This window comes from Cottoperca gobio, chromosome 6 (assembly GCF_900634415.1).
Source record: "Cottoperca gobio chromosome 6, fCotGob3.1, whole genome shotgun sequence".
NCBI lineage: Eukaryota > Metazoa > Chordata > Actinopteri > Perciformes > Bovichtidae > Cottoperca > Cottoperca gobio.
In genome coordinates, this window is record NC_041360.1 from 10,771,653 (window position 1) to 10,793,827 (window position 22,175).

A 22,175-nucleotide genomic window follows, 5' to 3' on the forward strand; every position below is an offset into this window, starting at 1 on the left:
TGTTTGCATCTCCTCAGAACAAAGGTGAAGCCGCTGCTAAGAATAACATCACAGCAGGAGAAAGGCTGCTTAGTAACTTGTGATAGCACCGAGGCAGTGTTCATTAACACACTATGGCTGAGGCTCCATAGGATCAAAAAACAAAGCAACAATAACGTGTCATTGTTCCCAGGCACATATGTTGAGAGACAAGCAGATAGAAGACCCCATTAATATCAGATAACTGGCTGGATGTGGCAGATGGCCATATCACCAGTGGTTTCTAAAGAGTTTTAAAAGAATAGTTGAAAGATGAGGACAATGATGAATGAAAGAAAAAGAGAGGAATCCAGATGTCACATTTACACAGTTTACCACAGTAGCCCTAAAGTCTCTTTTATAACTCCACTGCAGATTATCGTCATTTTCTCTTGTTCCCTCATGCTCAGGTCAATCTTGTCTATCATTTCTATTTTAATCCTTTCCTCGCCTTTTTAGTTTCACTGCTCTCTTTCCTAGAAATTATCTATAATAATGCCAGAGTGCTGCACCTTTCATTCTTCTCCCTTCGGTATTTCATTATGCTACAGCTGGTTTAAAAATAGGCTGATTATTCAGAAGCCACTGCAGTATTTTGTTTATGAAACAGAACAAATGAAGTCACAATTCTGTTATCATCTCCTATCACATCATACAGACAAAGACAGCTGATGTTTAACTGCACCACCTGGCAACCAACATATAAATACTGATTAGTCATATATATACATGCACATCTGTTACTTGAGTGTCTGCTTGCATGTGTGATGAGGAGAATGCCAACTGTATATGGTGTGTAGAAACTGGCACATGCGTGATTAGTAGAGGTGAGGTGCTCGGCACAGTGTCTGTTTCAATGTGACTCACTGTGCACTGGTCAGGGTGAGGGGAAGTATTGCCAGACATACATAAGTCATCTTGTTGATGACCGTTTATGAGTTCCCTTTCAACATGACTGACGCACGAGTGTAAACATCTCCCCCAGACGTTACTATGTACTACTCCCGCTTTATAGTTGAATACAGTTTTTTTTTTTTTGTACCAATCATATAGATGGACACAAGTGGAATAATTTATATTTTGCTTTTTACAGGCCATTCCTGTTGTTGCCTCCACTGATGGAGTGGATGAGAGTGGCCATCGTTCATGCTGAGCATCGCAAGAGTCTATTGGTGGACAGTGATGATGTCAGACAGACCGCCAGGCTACTCCTTCCAGGACTGGACTGTGAACCGAGACAGCAGAAGTAAATGAGAACACACGCACACGCACACGCACACAGCAGCACTACGTCTTATCATCGGTGATACAAAGAAAGAAGAAAGAAATTAAACCTTACCAATGCCTTCAGACAATATCTAATTTGAGCTTTCTTGACACCAGTGTCATGTCTGTGCGTTTATGAGATCATCCTAATTAGTCGAAAAGCCTGTCAATTAATTGGTTCTCGCTAACAAATAATTATACACTGTATACAGTAGATGAATGGCTGTGCACTCGCTGTAATATGGCTCATTAAACTCTTCATGAAGTGTACAATTAAAGAAAGCCATCAGATGCAAATGTACAGTGTGCACACCACTCTTTTAGCTCTCAACGTCTTATGTTTCATCTGTCCGAGTTGAGTCTTCTCACACTCGACTAGTTACCGCTCACAAATGAAAGGTGAACTTGTCATTTTATTGCCTTACTCTGTCTATGTGTCTCTGTCTCCATCAGGCCTGAATGTTGCTTCAGCTCCTTTAAGCGTCTGGACTCCAAAGCCGCCACGGACAAGTTCCACCTAGACTTGGGTTTTCGGATGCTGAACTGTGGACGCACAGATCTCATTGGCCAAGCCATCGATCTGCTGGGGCCAGATGGGGTCAACAGCATGGACGACCAGGTACTTTCTCTTTGTGTTTGTATATGGTATAAATGTGTATTTATGTATATTGTGTGTTACTAGGAATATTGAAGCATTATACATATGAACTCATAGATCATTTTTAGGCAGCACTTGATGTATTTGTTTCTCCTCTTTCATGAGTCCATTACACTCCTTTCTGTTCATCAGGGCATGACCCCTCTGATGTATGCATGCGCAGCTGGAGACGAGGCCTTAGTCCAGATGTTGATCGATGCCGGTGCCAACCTCGACGTGCCGGTAAATATTCCTGAACATATGGACGCATTTATTTAAATGTTGCCCGCTATTTGAACTTCTACATTTGAGAGTACGATGTTGATGGTGTGTAACACCGATTTCTCATGTGCTGCCAGGTTCCACCGTGCTCCCCAAAGCACCCCTCTGTGCATCCTGATAGTCGACACTGGGCAGCCCTCACCTTCGCTGTGCTGCATGGACACATCTCCGTAGTGCAGGTTGGAAACGCATACGACATTTAACTACAACCCTTAATTTGACACGCTGCATGACTGGTGTACTTTTTACTCGAGGGGAAATAACTGTGAAGGTGATGTTGTACTTTCAAAAAGTTGAGTGACAAATGTGAGGTCAGAGGTCAGGCTATAAATAAGTTACAGGATGTCAAACATTGCACAGTTTAACAGATGTGGTGTGTATCTTCAGCTCCTGTTGGATGCAGGGGCCAATGTGGAGGGGGCCGCGATCCGCAATGGACAGGAGAGTACAGCAGACACCCCATTGCAGCTGGCTTCAGCAGCAGGTGGGCAAAACACACACAGTACAACACAAGGCACAGCTGATGTCAAAGGATTATCCGACTTACAGAAGGTCTGTGTTCTGATCTGATTTATGATCCCTAAATTACTACTTAAATAAATTATATAGGCAGAAAGTCTGTAGGAGGGAGACATGAATGAAAAAGCCGCTATTGTTACACTTTCTGCAAATCATCTAATAATAACTCTCACAATTATCAGTCACCAATAGAGTACTGTGCCAGTTTTCCAAAAGACCACCAACAGTAGCACAGGGTGAAGTTGTGAATGACAAATCGGCTGGAGGAACTAGGAAATGAGAGGGTAACTGAAGGCAGAGTGAGAGCAGCCGAGTGCTGCCTGTGGTTGTTTCGAAGCCTCTGGGCAGCATTCCTCTGCGGGATCATCTAGAAGCCACACATAGCTGTAGTAAAAGAGACACATGCTCTACATAGCAGCAATGACAGTGTGTAAATAGTGCCTAATATGAATGTGTTTTCTTGTTTGAAAATGCTCATTAAAATATGATAACTTAATTCATCCCTGTGGTAAAGTGTAACAGTGTGAGTGTAATAAAGCCAGAAAGAAGACATCTACAGTATAAGTTCACTCATGAATTTTAAATTAAGCAATAAAAACACAAACATTCAAAGTGAGTTGTGGGGTGATATGTTAACTATTAAAAAATACAAAGTAGACTGCACCAGTGGGAAAAAACACGAGCAGAATAGATTACTAAAACAATGGCTTTGCAAACAGGGAAGATATTTATGATTAGTACTGGTGAAATATCCCATTTAAATGTGTTTAGGATCTTTATCTGTATGTAATTGACTGTTTATTTGCTTCCCAGGCAACTATGAGATGGTGAGTTTGCTCCTGGCACGAGGCGCAGACCCCTTATCAAAGACCCATGATGGAAATGCCCTTACGTCCTCCCTCTATGAAGACATGAACTGCTTCAGTCATGCTGCCGCACATGGACACAGGTATGCGTCTCTCAATCTGATCTCAAAACAGCATGTTGTCAACAGATGCTGCTGAAAGGCTCTGACAAACCTCCAGCTTTTATCCTCTGAACAGCAGAGAAGAAAGTAACACAGAAATGACGCTCTCCGTGTCAGCACTCTATCACACTTGACCTGAGTCTGCATATGGACACATCATCCTTTTTATCATGCGCTGAAATAAAAGACCTTGAAAGTTCCAGATATAAAATAAAAAAGGGAATTCAGAGCCTCCTTCTATTCAGAGTCCATCTGTCTCTAAACACCAACTGGAAGTGTAAACCTCTCCACCTGTTCACTGTGTGCATGTGTGAACACAATGTAGACTCAACACTTCACATTCCACAGTGAGGGTGACAGATTATGTAATCAGAGAGGAGGGTACATGGTCACAGAAATGCATGTACGTGTTTCAGTTTTGACATGTATTAATGTTTCCACACTTTCTTCCTCCCATTTATCTTGTCAGGAACGTGCTGAGAAAGCTACTGACTCAGCCCCAGCAAGTCAAAGAGGATGTCCTGTCTCTGGAGGAGATCTTAGCTGAGGGGGTGGAGGACGAGGAGGCCGGGATCTGCCCTTTCTTCCCTCTCTCCCCCCTACCCACCCCTTCCTCTGGCCCTGGGGCCCTACCGGAGGTAGGCATAGCAAGGCTCTGCAAGGCCAGGATGAAGGCTCTGCAAGAGGCCAGCTACTACAGCGCTGAGCATGGCTACCTGGACGTCACCATGGAGCTGCGAGCTATGGGTACCTATCAGATGTCAAAAAGAAGATTTGCTTACGTTTTAAATTGTCACTCAGCTTGAAAACCAATCAACATTCTTCTTCTTTTGACCTAGGTGTACCATGGAAACTACATGTGTGGCTGGAATCTCTGCGTTGCGCCCAGCAGCAGTCCAGGGCAGGGGTCACCCTCTCACTCCTCAGAGAGTTCACCACGATCAGAGAAGAGGACTACTGCACGGAGCTGGTCACCCTAGGCCTGCCCCTGATGTTCCATATCTTACGTGCCACCAAGGTATCATCAAACACAAACCTCAGAGTGTCTGCTCGGCTTCCTCTTTATGTAATCACCAATAAATGAGTTTAGATGTGTGATATAATGCCCTCCTCCCTGTTCTTTCACTATCCCCCAGAATGATGCCATTATACAGCAGTTAGCGGTTATCTTTAGTCACTGTTTTGGACCAGCACCTCTTCCAGCCATCCCTGGGATGAAGGCAACTCTTTCAGCACAGTTGGGTAAGGAAACTATGAGTTTCACATATACATAACCACACACAGCTGTGTTTGAAACTGGACGACTAGGATGGCTTTATGTTGGCATTTTTTGATTTCTTTCATTATTGAGTAATCTGACGATTATGGTGAAATAATAAATAAATAAATCCATCAATTGTAGTGAAAGATTCCAACCCGTCACAATTTCCTAAAATATAGTCATTGTACTATCACATAAGACGAACACAGGCAGGAATTCCTCACAAATGAGAAGCTATATTTTGTAAATTAGCTTAAAAATGGACTTAAAGGATTAATCGATGATTAAAATAGTTGCAGATTAATTTTCTGCCTATTAAATACTAATCAACTAATTGTTTCAGCTTTAGATGGTTGTGCTAAATAATTAATGGAGGTAGCTTAATGCAAACACTTGTCAACAAGGCCCCAGAGAGAAGAATTGTCCAAAACCATGCGATAAGCCCCGCACATACTTGGCACTTCACTGCATCTCAAATGATCCAATTACCAGTGCAGAGTTTTAAATAGAGGTTTTGTTTACAACATAATGCTTGGGCTCTCAATACCTACAACTTTGTATTGCAATTCAAGGATCACTCAGCCCATTCTATAATGTGTGGTTATGGCATAAAACCCTTTGCACAGATATGAGTAGAGCTAATCCCCAACAAGGACTTGGACAACGTTTTGAAGTCTGAATCTGAGGCAAGGTATCAAACAGCCGAAGCAAACCTCTTCTCTGGCTGTACGGCCAAGTGAAAAGTCTTCTAGAGATTCAATAACATGTTGAATCTTCTCAGAAATGGATAGCCTGAGACACCTTTGAGATGCACACTGATGCCAGGTGTGAGGAACTAGACACGATCACGATACCAGCATGCAAGATACGATCTGAACAAAGCTGTAGCCTCCGCAATGTGTGCTGGTATGATGGTGGACCAGTGTTCAGACTGGCTTGCTTGTGACTAAAGAGCTCTCCTGTGAATGTAGTTGTAACAAGGTGCTTTTGTGTTTTCCTACAGACCCTCATTTCCTGAATAACCAGGAGATGTCAGATGTGACGTTTGTGGTGGAGGGGAAACCGTTCTACGGCCACAGAGTCCTGCTGATCACAGCTTCTGACAGGTGAGTGCAGACAGGTTCACACTGGACATACACTGGACACACAAAGATGCATACGACAGAGATTTAAATAAATAAATCTTGAAGCGTTTTGACAAAGATGTATACATCTCTATTTTTATTTTAGATTCAAGTCTCTGCTGGCATGCTCTGGAGCAGATGGAAGCGGCAACAAGGCGATTGAGATCAGTGACATCAAGTACAGCATTTTCCAGGTAACAAATATACTCTTTATTTACTGATTTCCCTGAGTATTGCTTTATGTCACAATGAATGGACACGTACATTATTTAGTTAAACTACAGTACTGACCTTTGACCTCTCTGCAGATGATGATGTCATACCTGTACTGTGGAGGAACAGAGTCGCTGAAAACTATTGTGCCTGACTTGCTGGAGGTGAGGATAACTAAACAGATACACACCATGCATCTGGGCAGTTGTGTGAAATGTTTTTCTTCTTAAAACCCTTTTTAAGTTATATGTAGTACAATATCACAAACTTAAATACCTTTTTTGGCAAGAAATAAGGTAGGAGCAAATGCATGTTTTGATAAGAATCTAATGAAGGAGCAGCTTCCTGCCCAGCTCTGCCTCTCCACATGCACCTATATAATGTTTTTTTATCTGCAATGTACTGTTCACATTTTATTTTAATTAAGCACAGTAAATGCTGTGTATATGTACTGCTTTTTAAAAGGTTTTATAGAAACAGTTCAGTTTATGATAATGCAAATCCCAACTTGATAATTACACAACATTTATTTAGCTGACGCTTTTATCCAAAGCGACTTCCAATAAGTGCATTCAACAATGTGGGTACAACCGAATTATAACCCGATGTAACTGAATTGTCCTTTAATGATTTCTTTGTTACTGAATGATAAACGAGACTTTCCTCCTGCAGTTGTTGTCAGCTGCTAGTCTGTTCCAGCTGAGGGTGCTACAAAGACACTGTGAACTCATCTGCTCTCAGCTCATCAACCTGGATAATGCAGTCAGCATCTACAAGACAGCCAAGGTAACGCACAGTGACACGCCTTGATCATATGTGAAATATAACAATTGCATGCTTTAGAGCTATAGGAAAATGTTTTATGTTAAACTGAAGAAAGATCTCGCATTAATACAAGCTATAATTCTTCAGTATAATAAGTGAGAGGATTCTAGCTGGGGAATTTAATTTACTGCACTAAACACCATGTCACATGATAAATGTCCTATACTCTACTCTTTTAAAAACATATTTTCGTCCTCTTTTTCCCCCCAGATCCATGGTTCAGTGGAGCTGAGTTTATTCTGTGAAGGTTACTTCTTGCAGCAGATGCCGGCCCTACTGGAGAGAGAGGGCTTCCGGAGCCTGTTATTGGGACCCCCCGCAGCCCGACAAGGGAACAACTCCACTTCTACGCTGGTTCACAGCCGAGGAGAATCACCTCTGGAGGAGCTGGAGGCCACCCTGGCTCAACGTCTACGATCTCTCTGCGTCACCTCCCGAGTCTGAAGAGAGAAGACAGAAATAAGAATGTTGCGGTCGAAGCGGAAGTTTCATCTCATCACTGACACGGGATCAGATCTTAAGAGGCTGTATAAATGGTTTTGAGTACAGAGGTTTTTCTTTTTAGTAACACCTGATCCTATCTCTGGTAACAAGCGACGTCCACAGTGCTCTGACATTGGTACACAGATCAGTGAGTGATTTGGCCTTCGCTCTGTGGACAATTCAGCGTTTCATATTTTATACCAAGCACTCCATCTTGACATTTATTGCAGTTTACAGCATGTTAATGAAGAAGAACAATTGGACACTGATGCATTTAGGCTCGAGAAGCTTAACTGGAGAAGCAACAGATGGATGCAACAGGTGGGATCTCTGAATTATGAAACACTACTGCCCTCTACTGGACAAATCTGGCAACAATAAATAACTGCCTTGGAGGATTGGGATCAACGGCACCCTCCTGGGTCTGACTGAAGCTATGTAAAGTGACAATAGATTGAATCATGTGAGGCAGCCATGCTGGACTTTTGGCTTTGTCCCGTTCAAACTAACAATGCAGAGTGGGAGGACGGCGGTAGACTCGGTGCCTCCAGCATTGATGTACGCTTTGTATTAACAACTGTACTTTTTATGTAACTATGTTTTCTTTTCTTTCTTTTTTTTTTTAAAGTATTGCCGGAGAAACAAAACACTTATTGAAGAGTGGGATTGACATTTTCTATTTAATGAGAGAAAAAAAAAAAAGATGTGAGAGTATTTAACGGGGTGTTCCCTTTTTATTTTGTTTTTTAATCCAAGCAAATAATATTATTGATGAAAAGTTGCTTTTGTGTACCGGTTGTTTTTCCAGGTACACTCTTAACAGTTGATTAAGCTTATGTATGCTGAGGTTTAATGCTTGTATACAGGCACAGCAGCACAGGATTTTGAATACATAGTCTGTTTTAATACTGAATATTGTAATAAACCTGGTAAACAAGCTTTGTCCTTTTCCCTTTTACACCCTATTCCTAACATTTCACTGCTAATTTGTTTGTGTAGGTTTGTGTAGACTTACCGGAAATCCAGGCCAACTCAGACTTGCACAAAACTACAACATGAAAGTCATTACATGTGCAATAAAACATTATACAATTAAAAATAAATTCTTACAGGAAATGCTGGGAAGGTGAAGTAAGAAATGATACAAACACTATTGAAATACACTTACCCGAACATGTACAGGCACAAAGAAGGAAAACAAACACACACCATAACTTAATGAGTTTATTTGTTTCAGCACTGAAGATGCTCACAGTTATTTTATATGGGGAATACATCAGTCAGTTTTGTTCCTGCTCTGTCAAAAGACCGCTGTGGGTCTCAAAATCATCAGATGTCCTTGGTGCTGCTAGCTTCCCATTGTAGAAAACAAAAAGGAGGGTGAACGATAGGGTATTGCTTTGTGTTTGTGTACTGGTATCCCTCACTGTGCCTCTTCTACCAACAGGTAAAGAGAGCCCAGACCTCCGAGCCTTCCAGCGAGAGGTACAGAGTAAAGGAAGCATCGTTCAAAAACTTTGTGCACAAGATAAGAGGAGGAGGAAGGGAAAGATAGCGAGGGAACAATAAAAAAAAAAAAAAAAGAAGAAAGAAGGCCAGAAATAAAAGCAAAGAGGGTGACAAGTAAGGGACATAGGGGGAATTTAAAAGGTAGTTTTGTGGAGAGAGAATCAATGAAGGCTGAGAGAAGGAGTGAGTTTGGCATGGAACGTGAACACTAAAGCCATGCAAAGAAAAGCTCATGTTTGACATGCACACAGCAATACAAGCTAAAAGCATAGAGCAGGAATCCCCAGCATGGTTGAGAAGACAATCAACCCCCACGGTTTGTCTGTATATTTACAACGAGAAGAAGAAGATTGGGATCTGTGGCGTCCTTCTCCTCAGGCCTGGCCTACACGCACAATAATATGAAACTGACAAATATCAATAGAAGAGCATATTTCCTCTCCAAAAAGAGGCTAAGTCTACATTCTTAAATTACTGGTAAATACTTTTTTTCAAGAGTTCCCACAAGTTCTCTTTCCCTCTTCAGAGAGGTCAGGGAAAAGAGAATTTGTGACTGTCGATGTTCACATAATTCTGTTAAATGCAGACCAATACCAAAGAAAAAAAGTTTTTCTTCAAATGATGCCCCATTTTACGAACACACAAGAGGGTAATAAATAACATTCAACTGACCTAACAGCTTTGTTCATATAAATAGCCAAGTTATAATAAATTAGGAAATCAAACAGTGAGATGAACAAACATGAATAAATAAGGACAGAAATACAAAAATATCCACAATTGCATTTATCACGTCATCATTTTTTTTTTTGTTCCTCTACGCCTACTGCTGGTAAGTGAGACTGAGAGAGAGAATGGAAAACCAAAGACAAAGTGCTGCAGATAACACAAACAGGAATGTTTGGATCATTATTAGGTCAATCAAACAAAGACATAAATGATCATGTAACAAAAATACACAGAAGAATTTAAAAGAACAGTAAGTGGCAGGCGCAGGTGTACCAACCTGACCCTATGGTATCTAAACATAGTGTCACAACTAGACATTTCATTTTGTATACATAAGAAATGATATCAGTCTGTACAACAGAATAGATCATTCATTTTAAATACCCAAATACCCACCCACGTCCCTCCCTCCGACCCTATACTATCGTATCTCCCCCTCTGCCCTGTTCTGCTCACACCCAGCTCCTCTCTGAAATCACAATTCCAGTCCATTTGCAGCAATAGTATTAAGTCTAATAAAGTCAGTTAGTATTTTAAACCCAGTTCTCCACAAAGAAAGTACATTAAAAAGCAAACAAATACAATCCAGCAAGCATCCACGTCGGCTTGTTTGGGCTTTCCACAAAACTCCTCCCCCTTCTCTCCTCCTGTGAATCAGTCTGTTTCTGCGTGTCTTCTTTTAGTTCTTGTTAATAACTTCCCAGAGTTTAAGTCTGTGCATACTTGACCTGTGCAGGTATGCATGTTCATGTTGTGTGTGTGTGTGTGTGTGGTGTCTTTTTGTTTCCAATTGTTGAGTGCTCCTTGAGAGGAAGGGGCCGGTCGATGAGGGGAGTGTTCCTTTTTGTTTCATTGGAATTTGTGTGGGTTAGTTGTGCACATGTGTGTGTGTGTGTTTGTGTGTTCCTAAGATGGGGGAACACTTTTTTCCTCTACGTCTACTGATGGCTGCCAGAGGTGGAGAAGGGGGCGCATAGGGAGATGAAGGTAGAAGTCTGCATGAAGGGTCTGTTTCCAGGGTAACCACCCCCCCTCTTTTTCGTGCACCTCTAAAAGCAGTCCTCCGTCAACAATTGTCCGTCTCTCGGCACGCTCGGGGGGGTGGGGGAGGTGGAGGGGTGGCGCAGGGAGCAGGAGGAGGGGCTTAATAGGTTTTCTGGATAATTCCTGGTATCAGAAACAAGTCAGGTCATCACACAGGTTAGCAGCAAGGGAGCAAAAAAACAGAGCAAGGGCCACAGACGATTAGATGGTGGGGTAGAGGGGTGGATGATGAGGGTGGACGCTAAGGGGTAATGAAAAGGAGCATGTGTGTTTGTCATGTAAGTGCAGTATGCTGTTTGTAAAATATCACTTTGATTCTCTTAATATATTTCTATCTATATAAAGTCATTTTATACAAAAACAATGTCCATTAATGATTATGTACATCTAGCTCTGTACAGATATTGGGATGGGTTTTTAGCACGGGCTCGGTCTAAGACTCCTCCTGTGTCCCCACAGAGGCCACCGACAACTTGGCTCTGTCTCGGCCCGAAGGGGGGCATTTGGTGTCATTACTTTCTGGCTCGTGCCTCCGGACGTGCATGGGCGAGGGGAAGTGCTTGGTGGGCGTGCCAGAGGGGTAGGGCACCTGTCCGTTCTTCTCGTCTGAAAAAAGTTGTTTTATTACGTCAAAGAAGTTACTCAAGGGGCTGCCTAGGTACACAGATGGGGGGGGGGGGGGAGAAGAGGACAAAAAAAGGGGAGAAGAAAGAGAACAAACACACTAATGAACAATGAGGTTCACAGGACAGAGACGAGGCTACACGTAAAGACAGAGCAGGCAAGAGGCGAGGACTGACAGACACAGCGAGGAGCAGCCATGTCTGAAACCATGCTTACAGTATGTAACAGGACAACCAATGAAAACACACAAGTAGCCATTCAATCTAAAACTAGTAATTAAAGCAAATAGTAGAGCTGACTGAAGTCGAAATAGGCTTCTGTAGACTGATATCAGAGTAAGCTTCTTTTACATGTAAAGTGTGTGATGCGGAAAAGGGAAGAGTGGCGGTGCCGAAGCAGCGCCGGTCAGCTAGAAGCCGGGCAGATGAAGAGGACGATGAGAACGCTTGGAGATTCAAGACAAAGTTGCCCTTCAGTGAAATTAAAGTATCAGTGTCATCTCTGCTTTTGCCAAATCTAATTTTTTATGGAAGTTTTGCAGATGAAATTCTGAAACTCAATTTGATGGTGGATATGCTAAATAATAAGAGTGTATTTCCTCAACTTACAGAGTGTGTGTGTACGTGTGTGTGTGTGTGTGCGCATCCGACAGCATGCATGCAAATGATGTTCATCTAAACACACTTGCTCTGTCTGCAGGGCCTTAATGGTCCCACTGCAGGTAGGCGGAGTGGTAAGGACACCAAACATGAGAAATGGAGCTAATAAAGAGTCAATGTTCTTTTTGTTAATGGTGCACAGCACAACTCTGTATCTAACAACTGTCAGCAACTAACACGACTGTTTCTGAATAGTTGGCAGAAGATCCATTTGCAGAAAAGAGTCCTGTGGGACAACAAGTGAACAGCGACAGCATCAGTAAAAACAGGCAGGGGTGCTGCACGGACGACAAATCGCACTCGTTCACACACTGGACCAGAGAGTGTCTCTGTGTCAGCACTTAACAAAAGGCTGTTGTCTGCCTGACTCGATGCTCATGCTCATGTGTGAAGACTGCCTGTCGTGGTCTGGAAATTAGACAAACTTCATCCCGAATGCGTGAATATGTTTTTGTCGTTATGTACGTTTGCCTGTGTGTGTGTGTGTGTGTATGTGTGTGTGTGTGTGTGTGTGTGTGTGTGTGTGTGTGTGTGTGTGTGTGTGTGTGTGTGTGTGTGTGTGTAATTGTGAAAGTGCCATAGTTGACTTCTCCTGCTTCATTATGCTGCTGGAAAACTTCTCCCTAATGTTTCCACATTTAGTCACCTCACCACTCATCTGCACATTTTCAAAAATGGCAGGAAAAGCATGAATAATAAAGAATAATAAAAAACTCTGCTGCTTGATAAAACAGGGATAGTTTTTGCTATACAATAACAATGTTATGATATGTTTATGGCCTACTATACTATTACTTTTATTATGACTTTTTTCTGGCATACTATGAAATGTTGTGACATTTTTCATGAAATACTATAATTACTGCATTTTTATAATGACGTTTTGTTATTCTATTAATTTAAAAAAACATTTTCTATGACATTTTTATAACATATACTATGTTGTGACTTTTTTATGGCACACTATACCACAACTTTTTCATGTCACAAAATACTTTTATGATATTTTTCTATGATCTTTTTTATGACTTTTTATTAGATTTTTTTATGGTGTGCTTTCCTATGACCTTTTTAATGACCTTTATATGAATAACTATAATATGAGATTTTTTATGAAAACTTTTCTGAAATACTAAACTATGACTTTTTCTATACTATGCCATTGTTATGTATTGTATGGCAAACCTTTGTATGGCATAACAAATGAAATTTTTACTGCATACTATACTATGACCTTACTTTTTACATACTTTATGAATAGTTCTCCTCTGTAGTCCTAAAGTATGCTCCGTTTATTGTTCCACCCCTCCCATTGTCTTCCTAAACTGGGCTCCCAGGTATGCTGCTGGTAATGGTGATAAGGGGACATAATGACCAAGACTTGATGAAGCCTTTTGTTTGACACACATTGGTATGCAAAGCCAGTTCTATTCTTAATTACAGTCACTGGCTTTTTATCAGTGGTCAGGTAGCACCAAAAGTGTGTTAGGAGTTCAAAGGTGGAGGAAACCATGAGTTTAACGACGCTTTCAATGACGTCTAAGCACATATTGACCTGTTTTAAGATGCATAATACAGAGTGAGATACTCTGATAGTGTAAAGACATTCAATACATTTAGACTGACCTTGGTAAAAACAACTGGCTTTAACGTTTAATACTAAAATCCACTCCAGAATACAGAATACTGTACTTCATTATTCATGTTGTTTTGTAATAACCTCAGTACCCTCTATTGGTAAATGTTCTAATATTATCCATAGTACACCTCTGCTGCTGAAACAACCCACAGCAGTCGTTTAAACCTAATCTAATGTCTTTTATTCTAATTCTAACCTTTCCACACCTAAGTCTGTTAATGAGCTCTACAATATAAAAGATCAGAAGTAATTGGTAAATTTGCTGAGGCACAGCGATGGCAGCACTATTAAATATCACAACAGCTGTGATGACTGATGTTCATTTCTGAGTGCCAGTGAGATAAATATGGCAGAAAAGCCACAGAACAAAGATGCAGCTCACATTTGTATCTTCTCGTATGGTAACAATGTATAATACCATACATGGTGGCTAATATCTGTTCAACAATGTCAGACATGGAATTGGAAATGTGTCTAAAAGGATAAAGACACAAACATACAGACGGACAGGATGAAATATATCCAAAGAAAACAGCACACTTCCTGGTGTATTTCAGGCTGGTGGTGAATCTCTATGTAACCAGCAGGTGGAGCTGTTGTCAAGATGATGGCAACTGAGACGCACATAAACGGTGAGCAGTGATTCACAAAGAAGGACATGCTAAGAGCAGATGGGGAGGAGTAGGATCTCTTTTTCTCTTTTCTTTGTCTTTTCGTCATCCAGACAGTGCGATGAGTGAATAAGAAGCAGGCCCACTGAGGGAAGAACAGGCTTAAACATGTCCAGAGCCTCAGCATCAAGCCTATGGCTAATGAGAAGATGGGAGAAGTGAGGAGGTTATAATAATGTCACAAAGTTCACAGGTGAACCGTTAGGTGGTTGCACCTCAGAGGTAGAGGCCCCTACTCAGGGGCTTTTGGAGGAGCCAAAAGAGGCTGGTGGACAGGGGGGGGGGGAACAGGGGGAGGGGGTCCTATTGTACCCAGAGAGAGAGAGAGAGAGAGAGAGAGAGAGAGAGAGAGAGAGAGAGAGAGAGAGCGTAAGAAACAGAGCACTTGTCAGGTGTGGTGTCACTGTGCGGTGCAGTGCATTGTGGGAGTGCGTTGAGGTGCAGTGGTGTTGCCATGGTGACAAGCTCCGACGATCGGTCTTGAAAGTAGGAGTAACAGAATGCAAATCAGCTTACCCTACCTTTTACTCTAATCTTCACTGCCAAGGCAACGAGACAACGTTTGACCCGTAGTCGGTGTTTGAGAGCAACTCCCACCCTTTCATGGCGGTGTGGCATGCAAAAGGAGGCCGTTTCGAGAAGCGGAGAGCAGCTCGGGGTAGATTTCAAGCACAGGGGAAGAGGATTTAGCTTAGCTTCAGCGGTGAGAGTGGTTGATTTGGGGGTGGGATGGGCGGATGAGGCGGTGGTGGTAAGGGTGGCGAGGTTTTGGATAACATTTTTTAAATATTTTTTCTTTTGAAAAGAGAAGTTCCTACTCACCAGAGAGCTGTTGGACCCCTGGCTGGTCATGTGTGCTTAACAACTGGCTCTGAATCGTCTCTACTACTCGCTTAAAGCGCCGGCTGGGTCCTGAATACAGGCACACAAATAGGAAATGTTTGTTGCAGCACAAAGACAGAGGGAAGAGTATATAGAAACTATGTAGATGGATTCATTAAAAGATGAAAAAGGAAGGTTGTGCATGGTGGGAAATATGAGCTGGAGAAGAGAGACTCAACATGATAAATGGAGGCCAAAGAACAGTGCTACTGTAAGCTCCTCCTGCTGTCTTCATGTTGTATACAGTATACAGTCAGTGACATGGAAGGCATGGAACCAGCAGGCTCCAAAGTACCCCATTCAGCTAACATGTGTCCCCCACTTGAATGTGTGTGTGTGTGTGTGTGTGTGTGTGTGTGTGTGTGTGTGTGTGTGTGTGTGTGTGTGTGTGTGTGTGTGTGTGTGTGTGAGAAAGAAAAAGAGGGAAAGAGAGCATGCATATGTTTCTGCAAGAATAAGCATACACGCATGATTGCATAGTATGTAATCTTGCATAGCCAGACCTCATCTTGTTGCGCTCAGGGAGGTTTTGGGAGGGAAAATCTTATCAAGCATCCAGGATTGGAAGAACTTTGAAAATCCTTAGGCAGCCATTCTTTTTTGGCAGAGAGTTTGAACACACCAACGTCAGGAAGCAGCACTTCTGGTTTATTTGTTGGCTGGATACAAACATAGATTAATTTTGAAGTGTGACGGCATCCCACTCGACATGAAAGCGATGCCTTTCCGCACATTTCAAAATGACTTGTGAGCTTGAATATCCCCAGACCTCTGTGAGCCTGATGAGATGGAAGACTGAGTTATTCAAGATTAAATAAAGCTGTATATAACTCTGTCCTCTGTGACCTTCTGTTTCAGAGCAGTCGTGGGCTTGAACTTGACCCTTTCTGGATGCACTGTCCACAAGAGAAGCAATCCAACCCCCCCTAAATTCAAGGCACCTTGAAATTAAATTAATCTTTTTATCATTAATACAGAAAGATACTGTTACCTTCTCACTCAGAGTGAAAAGGAGTTAAACTAGTAAAAGTAAAGGCCTATTTGCATTTGACTGGTGGCCTGTGTGTGTGCCTCTCCCCCAATGCATGCAGGATAAGTGGGTATAGAAAAATGAGGGTGAGAAACTCTGCGTGCCGACAGTGTCCTGACCTGAGAGCAGGGTGAAGGTGACAGAGTAGATGCCGTTCTCCTTGGTGGCAGCCGTGCTCTCTGTGTAGGTGATATCCACCTGGAATTTGACTGGCTTCTGGAAGACTGTAGGGCCGGCTGTGGACTTGTACTCTGCTCGGAAACTCGTCTGAGAGATGACACTGTGGCTCAGGCTGGGGATCTGCGAGAAACGAAGAGGAGCGAGTAAAGGAAAAGTGAACAAAGAGGCAGAGATAGGAATACAAATAGTCAAAAGAGACAGGAAGGAAGTTAAAATTGATGTTAAATTATTTCCCCAAACCTCGCAAATGACAAGGTGAACAAACCCTCATTAAAATACCCTCCACATACTCTAAGGAGATCATTGCCTCGGGGAGTAGCCATGCATGGCAGGGAAACTTAAGATAATGTAATCTTGAGTCATCCAACAACATTTCACTCTCCCACCTGAAATGAATTTGTATGAACAAGTGAGCTCTGAAATAGTCATGTTTCATGTTTCAGCTGGAGAGGGTTTGACATTCCATTCATGTAAGTGTGCCGAGAGGTGTAATTCCACTGATTCAGGTGCCAATCTCCTGTTTGTAATACCAAACTAGCATAACCCAGAAGGGAAAATAGCTCTAGGGAAGGGGACACAGATTTGACATTGACCTGCACTGATAGAGTTTGCATTTACTTAGACTTTGTTAAATTGAACTGGGGTGAGGATAGATTATGTACACTGAATACCACCACTGCTGAGCTTTTGTCGATACAAATTCTGTGGCGTTTACAGACAAACCCCGATGTTGCCTGCATGTATTTGTACATCCACATCATAAACATACAAGTTACACTATTTCTTGCACTACACATCTAAATATACACACACACACACACACACACATGCTCAATACACGGTATCGGGGGCAAAGCATCTATATGCTAATGATCAATGCTCTCTGTTGATTTTCTATTGACCTCAAGTGAGTCTGCTGTCAGAGAGAAAACAGAAGCACTGAACACAAGCAGTTTACTGAATTGCTATATACATCAGAAGCATGTTAGCAAACACTCAGAGAGCGCCTGCCTCGTAGCATAGCCAATCACCGCTACTGTTAGGAAAGGCAACGTCCTGCATCAGACAGCAGATGCACAGGTAATACTGCTGAACGCACATTCAGATTCACAGAGAAAAGTCAGGGCAAAGGGAGCAGGGATCAGATGGGAGAAGGATTTAGGGGAGTAGAGGAGGCAGTGGAAAATGTGAGGAATTAAGCCAGAAACTGTGAGTTTGTACCGAGAGAAAGGCTTGAACGATGTCTGCCTTGATGGAGCTGAGAGGCTTGTCTCTGATGACAATGAAGATCTGCTCCTCTTTTTCCAGGTTGATGAAGTTACCAAACCAGGATTTTTTGGCAAGTCTGTGGGGGAAAGACAAGAAGAGTATGTCAGTATATGCCTACTAGAGAGCGTTTGTCCCTTTATGCTTTTGTTTTAAAACCCACCCATTCACCCATCTATCTACTCATCCAGAAAAATGGAGAGCCGGTGAAGAGTTCTCTCTCTCTCTCTCTCTCTCTCTCTCTCTGCAGCTCTGGGGAGATGGAAACGAGCAAACGAAGGATACCCTGAGGGAAATGAGCTAAAACTGCAGGGGAGAAAAGTTTTTTGACATTTCCCCTTCTGTGAAACTGTGTATGTGTGAATGCATGTACGTGCATGTTTGCAGGTACGTTTGCCTGTGTCTGTGTGTGTGTGTGTGTGTCTGTCTGTCTGTCTGTCTGTCTGTGTTTGAGATAAGTGAGCCTCTCTGTGAACAGAACTGTAGGTCCAGAAGGGGTAGAGGTAGATGAATTCAGCACTGGCCTCAGCCCAGGTGTACCTGCACCCTCTAATAAGCCATATGGACTCCTGTTTCGTGGTATATTAATAATTCATGAGCTTCTTGAAAATGTCGATGGATTTGCAAGACTCAAACTTCAGCACAAAGAGAAACACTCCCCGATGAATAATTAATACTTCCATAATGTTATAAGCGACATTAAGGGGCACATTGTTCTGCAGTAAGAAGCTGTTACAGCTGGTGTGTGACTGTATTAATGTGATCAAGCCTAACCCAGCTTAAAGAAGGTTTTTTTTTCTAGCCAACTCTCCTTCCAGCCAGGAGGTTCTTCCCAGCCAGGTGGAAATGGCCATGCCAGACAGCCAGAGAACCAAACAGGCATATCTAGGCCAACCTTAAGTTATCAGGCCCCTGGGAGCTCAGCAACATCACACAGGCTACCTTCCATACCTCATAACCAACCCAATACCTCCTGCCACGGTGCTGCTTCTCCCACCCAGACCAGACCTGGGGTCATTACAGCAGACTCAGCAGGCACAAATCAAACATTCACGGATGTATTACTTTCCAAAACATCATGGCATCGAGAACGAGCATTTTTGAGCCAATGACTGAGGGGCTGACATAGGGCTCCTCTGCATAGTTAGGAGACAGTACAGCATCTACTCACTCTGGGGAAGACTCTGGTGTGAGGCTGGACATCTCCTCTTGTGTGGGAACTGTAGAAGCAGTGTCAAAGGTGAGACAAAGGTGGAAGGCTCAGAGAAAGACAAGTCGATCACTACAGTAAGATTTTTGGAGGGATGAAATGAACACAAGATAATTTAGTGTTTAAGATTAAAATCTTAAACCTGCAGTGACGTCAGTACCTTGAAGTTTCCTGCGGTGGAAGCGTGGTGACCCCAGGAAGCTGTTTTTGATGGAGTTGAGGCGCGTCCTCCAAGGCATGCCTCCAATAGAAGGGCTGGGGGGCGGCGTTGGGGTGGGAGTCCCGGCCGGGCTGTCCTTGGGAGTGTGCACAGGGGTGCCCTTTGGGGTGGGGAGGGGGCTGCCTCGAGGGGAGGGGTGAGGGGTAACCTGTATGAGGGGGATAGATTTGGGCGGGTGGTCAGTGAATAAAGAAGGCGCCGGCGCAACAGGGTGGAAGTGGTGCAGCCGGATGGGCGACAGGGGCACCGCTGAGCAGTAGGGCACAGAGAGCTGGGGGTTGGCAGCAAAATGGGAGCGACGTACCTGGGGGCTGTTTTGAATGGGAGTACTGGAGATGGAGGATGGGGCAAAGGGGGAGAAAGGGGAGGACGGAGAAGTAGGGGTGGGGGGCACAGAGGCAGAAGGTGGCTGCAATGGGAGCTGGCAGGGAGTGGTAGGCTCCGATTTGGCTGCAGATGCTGCATCTGGGGAGGTTTCGGGGAGCGGGTTTGATCGTGTGGCTTGGAGGGGCTTAGGGACGACTTTAGGCTTGGCGGGGAGTGTTTGCGTCTTGTTGAGTTCTGCCGGCAGGGGTTCACTGTTTGGAGCGAGCGAGTTGGGCGTGGAGATACGGGGGCCAGTGCGATTGGGGGCGGGCTCAGGGGATGGGCAGGGGCTTGTGTTAGGGGACTGTAACAAATCTGGGATCTGAGGCGGTACACAGAACTTTCTGACAGGCTGGAGTTGGGGGAAGCAGGGTGAGGACACGCAGCACGACACAGCCAAGAGCCAGAGCAGGTGGAGGAGGAGAAAAAAACACAAAGCCAAAACACACGGGGACACACGCAGGCACACAAGCACAGAGATAAAGGAAGAAAGAGGAGTGTAACAAAACAAACAACCACACATCCAGAAGAAGAGGCAGCGGCAGGAGAGATGTGTGCATACACGGGGAAAATGAAGGCATGGATAAAAAAAAAAGAAAAATAGGAAGACAGAAAAGAAAAGAAACATGCAGTTAGTCCATTCAGTGAGTCATGTCAAATGGGAACAACAAAAACAGCAAGCATTGCAAACAATTTAAAAACAACAACAAACAAGAAACATGAAAGAAAGATGGACTTCACTTGAATAAAACATACACGGCTCTGATGGCAGAGAAAAGCAAGCAGACACAGACGTGTGAGAGACATAACGCCAACTGTGAGGACAATTTGGGCCGTCTCAATAACAGGAGGAACCATTGCGGTGTCTCTGCTGTAAAAATTCCAGATATGTTTATTGATCTGTTTTATTTGTAATAGTAAAATTGCAGCCACAATGGTGCACTGATAAACTATTGACGCCTCCCCCTTTTCCACACACAAATCTGAGAAAATAACCCCCTACACGGAGGCTCTCGCTGAGAGCACAATCCCGGCTTTGGTTAGGTCTGAGAAATCAATTTCCCTTTCAGATCAGCCTGAAAGAACCTGTGTGGCGCGAGGAGCTCGTCTTAGGATCCTGGCTAATCTTGAGCCTTCTCAGGTTAGTCAGCTGGAAAAGTTTACCACAAGCTCCCCAGCTCGGAGCAAGAAAAGTGGGATTTTCTGAAGCATTCCCGAAGCTGGATTTCCACAGAGCTCAGACCACAGAAAACAGAGGGGGGGGATAATACTCAGAAAGGATAGAGAAGAAGCTTTTTCGTGGGGGGTGGGGTGGGGGTGAGATGGGGGTTTGCTGCTGTGCTGTCATGTCCCCAGTGCAAGTTTATTAGTATATTTTACTTGAGTTAACAGGAAGATCGAGCTATATAGACAGAGAGTGATGACTCGTGTAAAGTCTGAACGAACATCGGATTACAAAGATCTTATTATATCCCTGACTCCTCGAAAGGCAAAGGTAGATCTGAACTGTGGATTGAAACTTAAAAGAGACAGTTCATCCCAAAATCAAAAATACACATTTTTACTTTTACCTGTATTACTATCTATCAATGCAGATTGGTTTGGTACGAGTGGTTGAATGAACACCAACACAATCTAGAATAGAATAGCACTACCGGTAAGAGTGTAGTGTATTTTTGATTTTGGGTGAACTGTCCCTTTAAGGGGTGAAAATACTTCCTATATCTCAGACTAATAATAAAGTGGAGCAGTAGAACAATATCGCATGTGTAGAGTGATACTGTGATATTGCTTTCATAGTGAATGAGCTGTGCATTGTTAAAAGGTCAGAAGCCCCGGCGATATTTCTGTAGTGACTGTCTTTAGTTTCTCCAGCCCACATAAACAGCAATAACATGAGATCAGCAGAAGCTGGATGGTCGTTACCCATGAGGGTGAAGAACTAGATACTTAAGAACTGGGTCACCAGGTGTGTGAGAGTGTGTTTGAAAGTGCACAGTGGGTCGTGACTTACCCGTGGGCTGCTGAGGGGGCTGGTGGAGAGGCCGGAGGAGGCTCCACTAATAGACCGCGACCTGTGGCACAAACACGCAAGAACACACACAGGGGCAGAGGTAATTTGTGAGATCAACATTTGTACCTGTTACATGTTCCTTTAAACACAGGTGGGCGTGGAGGTTACATGTTGCACACAGTTAGAAAGCACCAAAGCATATGTCACCATCATACCAAGCGCAGTAGTTGCTAACAAGCCCTTTGCAAACACAACACCTATTCACACAAAGAGGCACTACAGCACAGTAACAGCACTGACTTCACACCAGACATTACTAGCATTGACTCACAGCAAATAGTCTCAAACCATTTGAACTCAAACTTTCAAATATGCTGATTTGACTGCGGCTTCTCTCGCATGTCTATAGGATGTTTTTCTTAGATTAGCATTCAAATGAGCTTTCCGCTCCGTCTATAGTGTGCTAATGAACCAGACGTGTTGACTTTTAGGCCTTATAGCACTGGATCAGTAGAAAATATCTTGAGGGGGGAAATT

General features: G+C 43.3%; 2 protein-coding genes across 13 annotated transcripts in view; one reads left to right on the plus strand and one right to left on the minus strand.

Annotated features, from left to right (window-relative positions):
• The window catches only part of abtb2b (ankyrin repeat and BTB (POZ) domain containing 2b), a 44,210-nt gene extending 35,677 nt beyond the window's left edge, over nt 1-8,533 (plus strand). For all 3 annotated transcript variants that reach the window (XM_029434519.1, XM_029434521.1, XM_029434520.1), the window contains 14 exons: nt 1,112-1,264; nt 1,738-1,903; nt 2,075-2,164; nt 2,281-2,382; nt 2,591-2,687; nt 3,536-3,671; nt 4,159-4,436; nt 4,529-4,707; nt 4,826-4,931; nt 5,954-6,056; nt 6,181-6,268; nt 6,383-6,451; nt 6,960-7,073; nt 7,323-8,533. In XM_029434519.1, the coding sequence (XP_029290379.1) occupies nt 1,112-1,264; nt 1,738-1,903; nt 2,075-2,164; nt 2,281-2,382; nt 2,591-2,687; nt 3,536-3,671; nt 4,159-4,436; nt 4,529-4,707; nt 4,826-4,931; nt 5,954-6,056; nt 6,181-6,268; nt 6,383-6,451; nt 6,960-7,073; nt 7,323-7,556 (1,915 nt within the window). In that variant the 3' untranslated portion in view covers nt 7,557-8,533. The remainder of the gene's footprint in view (nt 1-1,111; nt 1,265-1,737; nt 1,904-2,074; nt 2,165-2,280; nt 2,383-2,590; nt 2,688-3,535; nt 3,672-4,158; nt 4,437-4,528; nt 4,708-4,825; nt 4,932-5,953; nt 6,057-6,180; nt 6,269-6,382; nt 6,452-6,959; nt 7,074-7,322) is intronic.
• A 1,717-nt stretch (nt 8,534-10,250) lies between these two features.
• The window catches only part of brsk2a (BR serine/threonine kinase 2a), a 158,376-nt gene continuing 146,451 nt past the window's right edge, over nt 10,251-22,175 (minus strand). For 8 of the 10 annotated variants that reach the window (XM_029434270.1, XM_029434269.1, XM_029434267.1 and 5 more), the window contains 7 exons: nt 21,639-21,699; nt 19,199-19,406; nt 19,000-19,048; nt 17,784-17,907; nt 16,502-16,682; nt 15,293-15,382; nt 10,251-11,483 (listed from right to left, as the gene is read on the minus strand). In XM_029434270.1, coding sequence (XP_029290130.1) covers nt 11,311-11,483; nt 15,293-15,382; nt 16,502-16,682; nt 17,784-17,907; nt 19,000-19,048; nt 19,199-19,406; nt 21,639-21,699 — 886 coding nt within the window. In that variant the 3' untranslated portion in view covers nt 10,251-11,310. Of the gene's footprint in view, nt 11,484-15,292; nt 15,383-16,501; nt 16,683-17,783; nt 17,908-18,999; nt 19,049-19,198; nt 19,977-21,638; nt 21,700-22,175 lie in introns of all 10 variants that reach the window. The other 2 variants (XM_029434262.1, XM_029434261.1) reach the window with 2 other exon arrangements.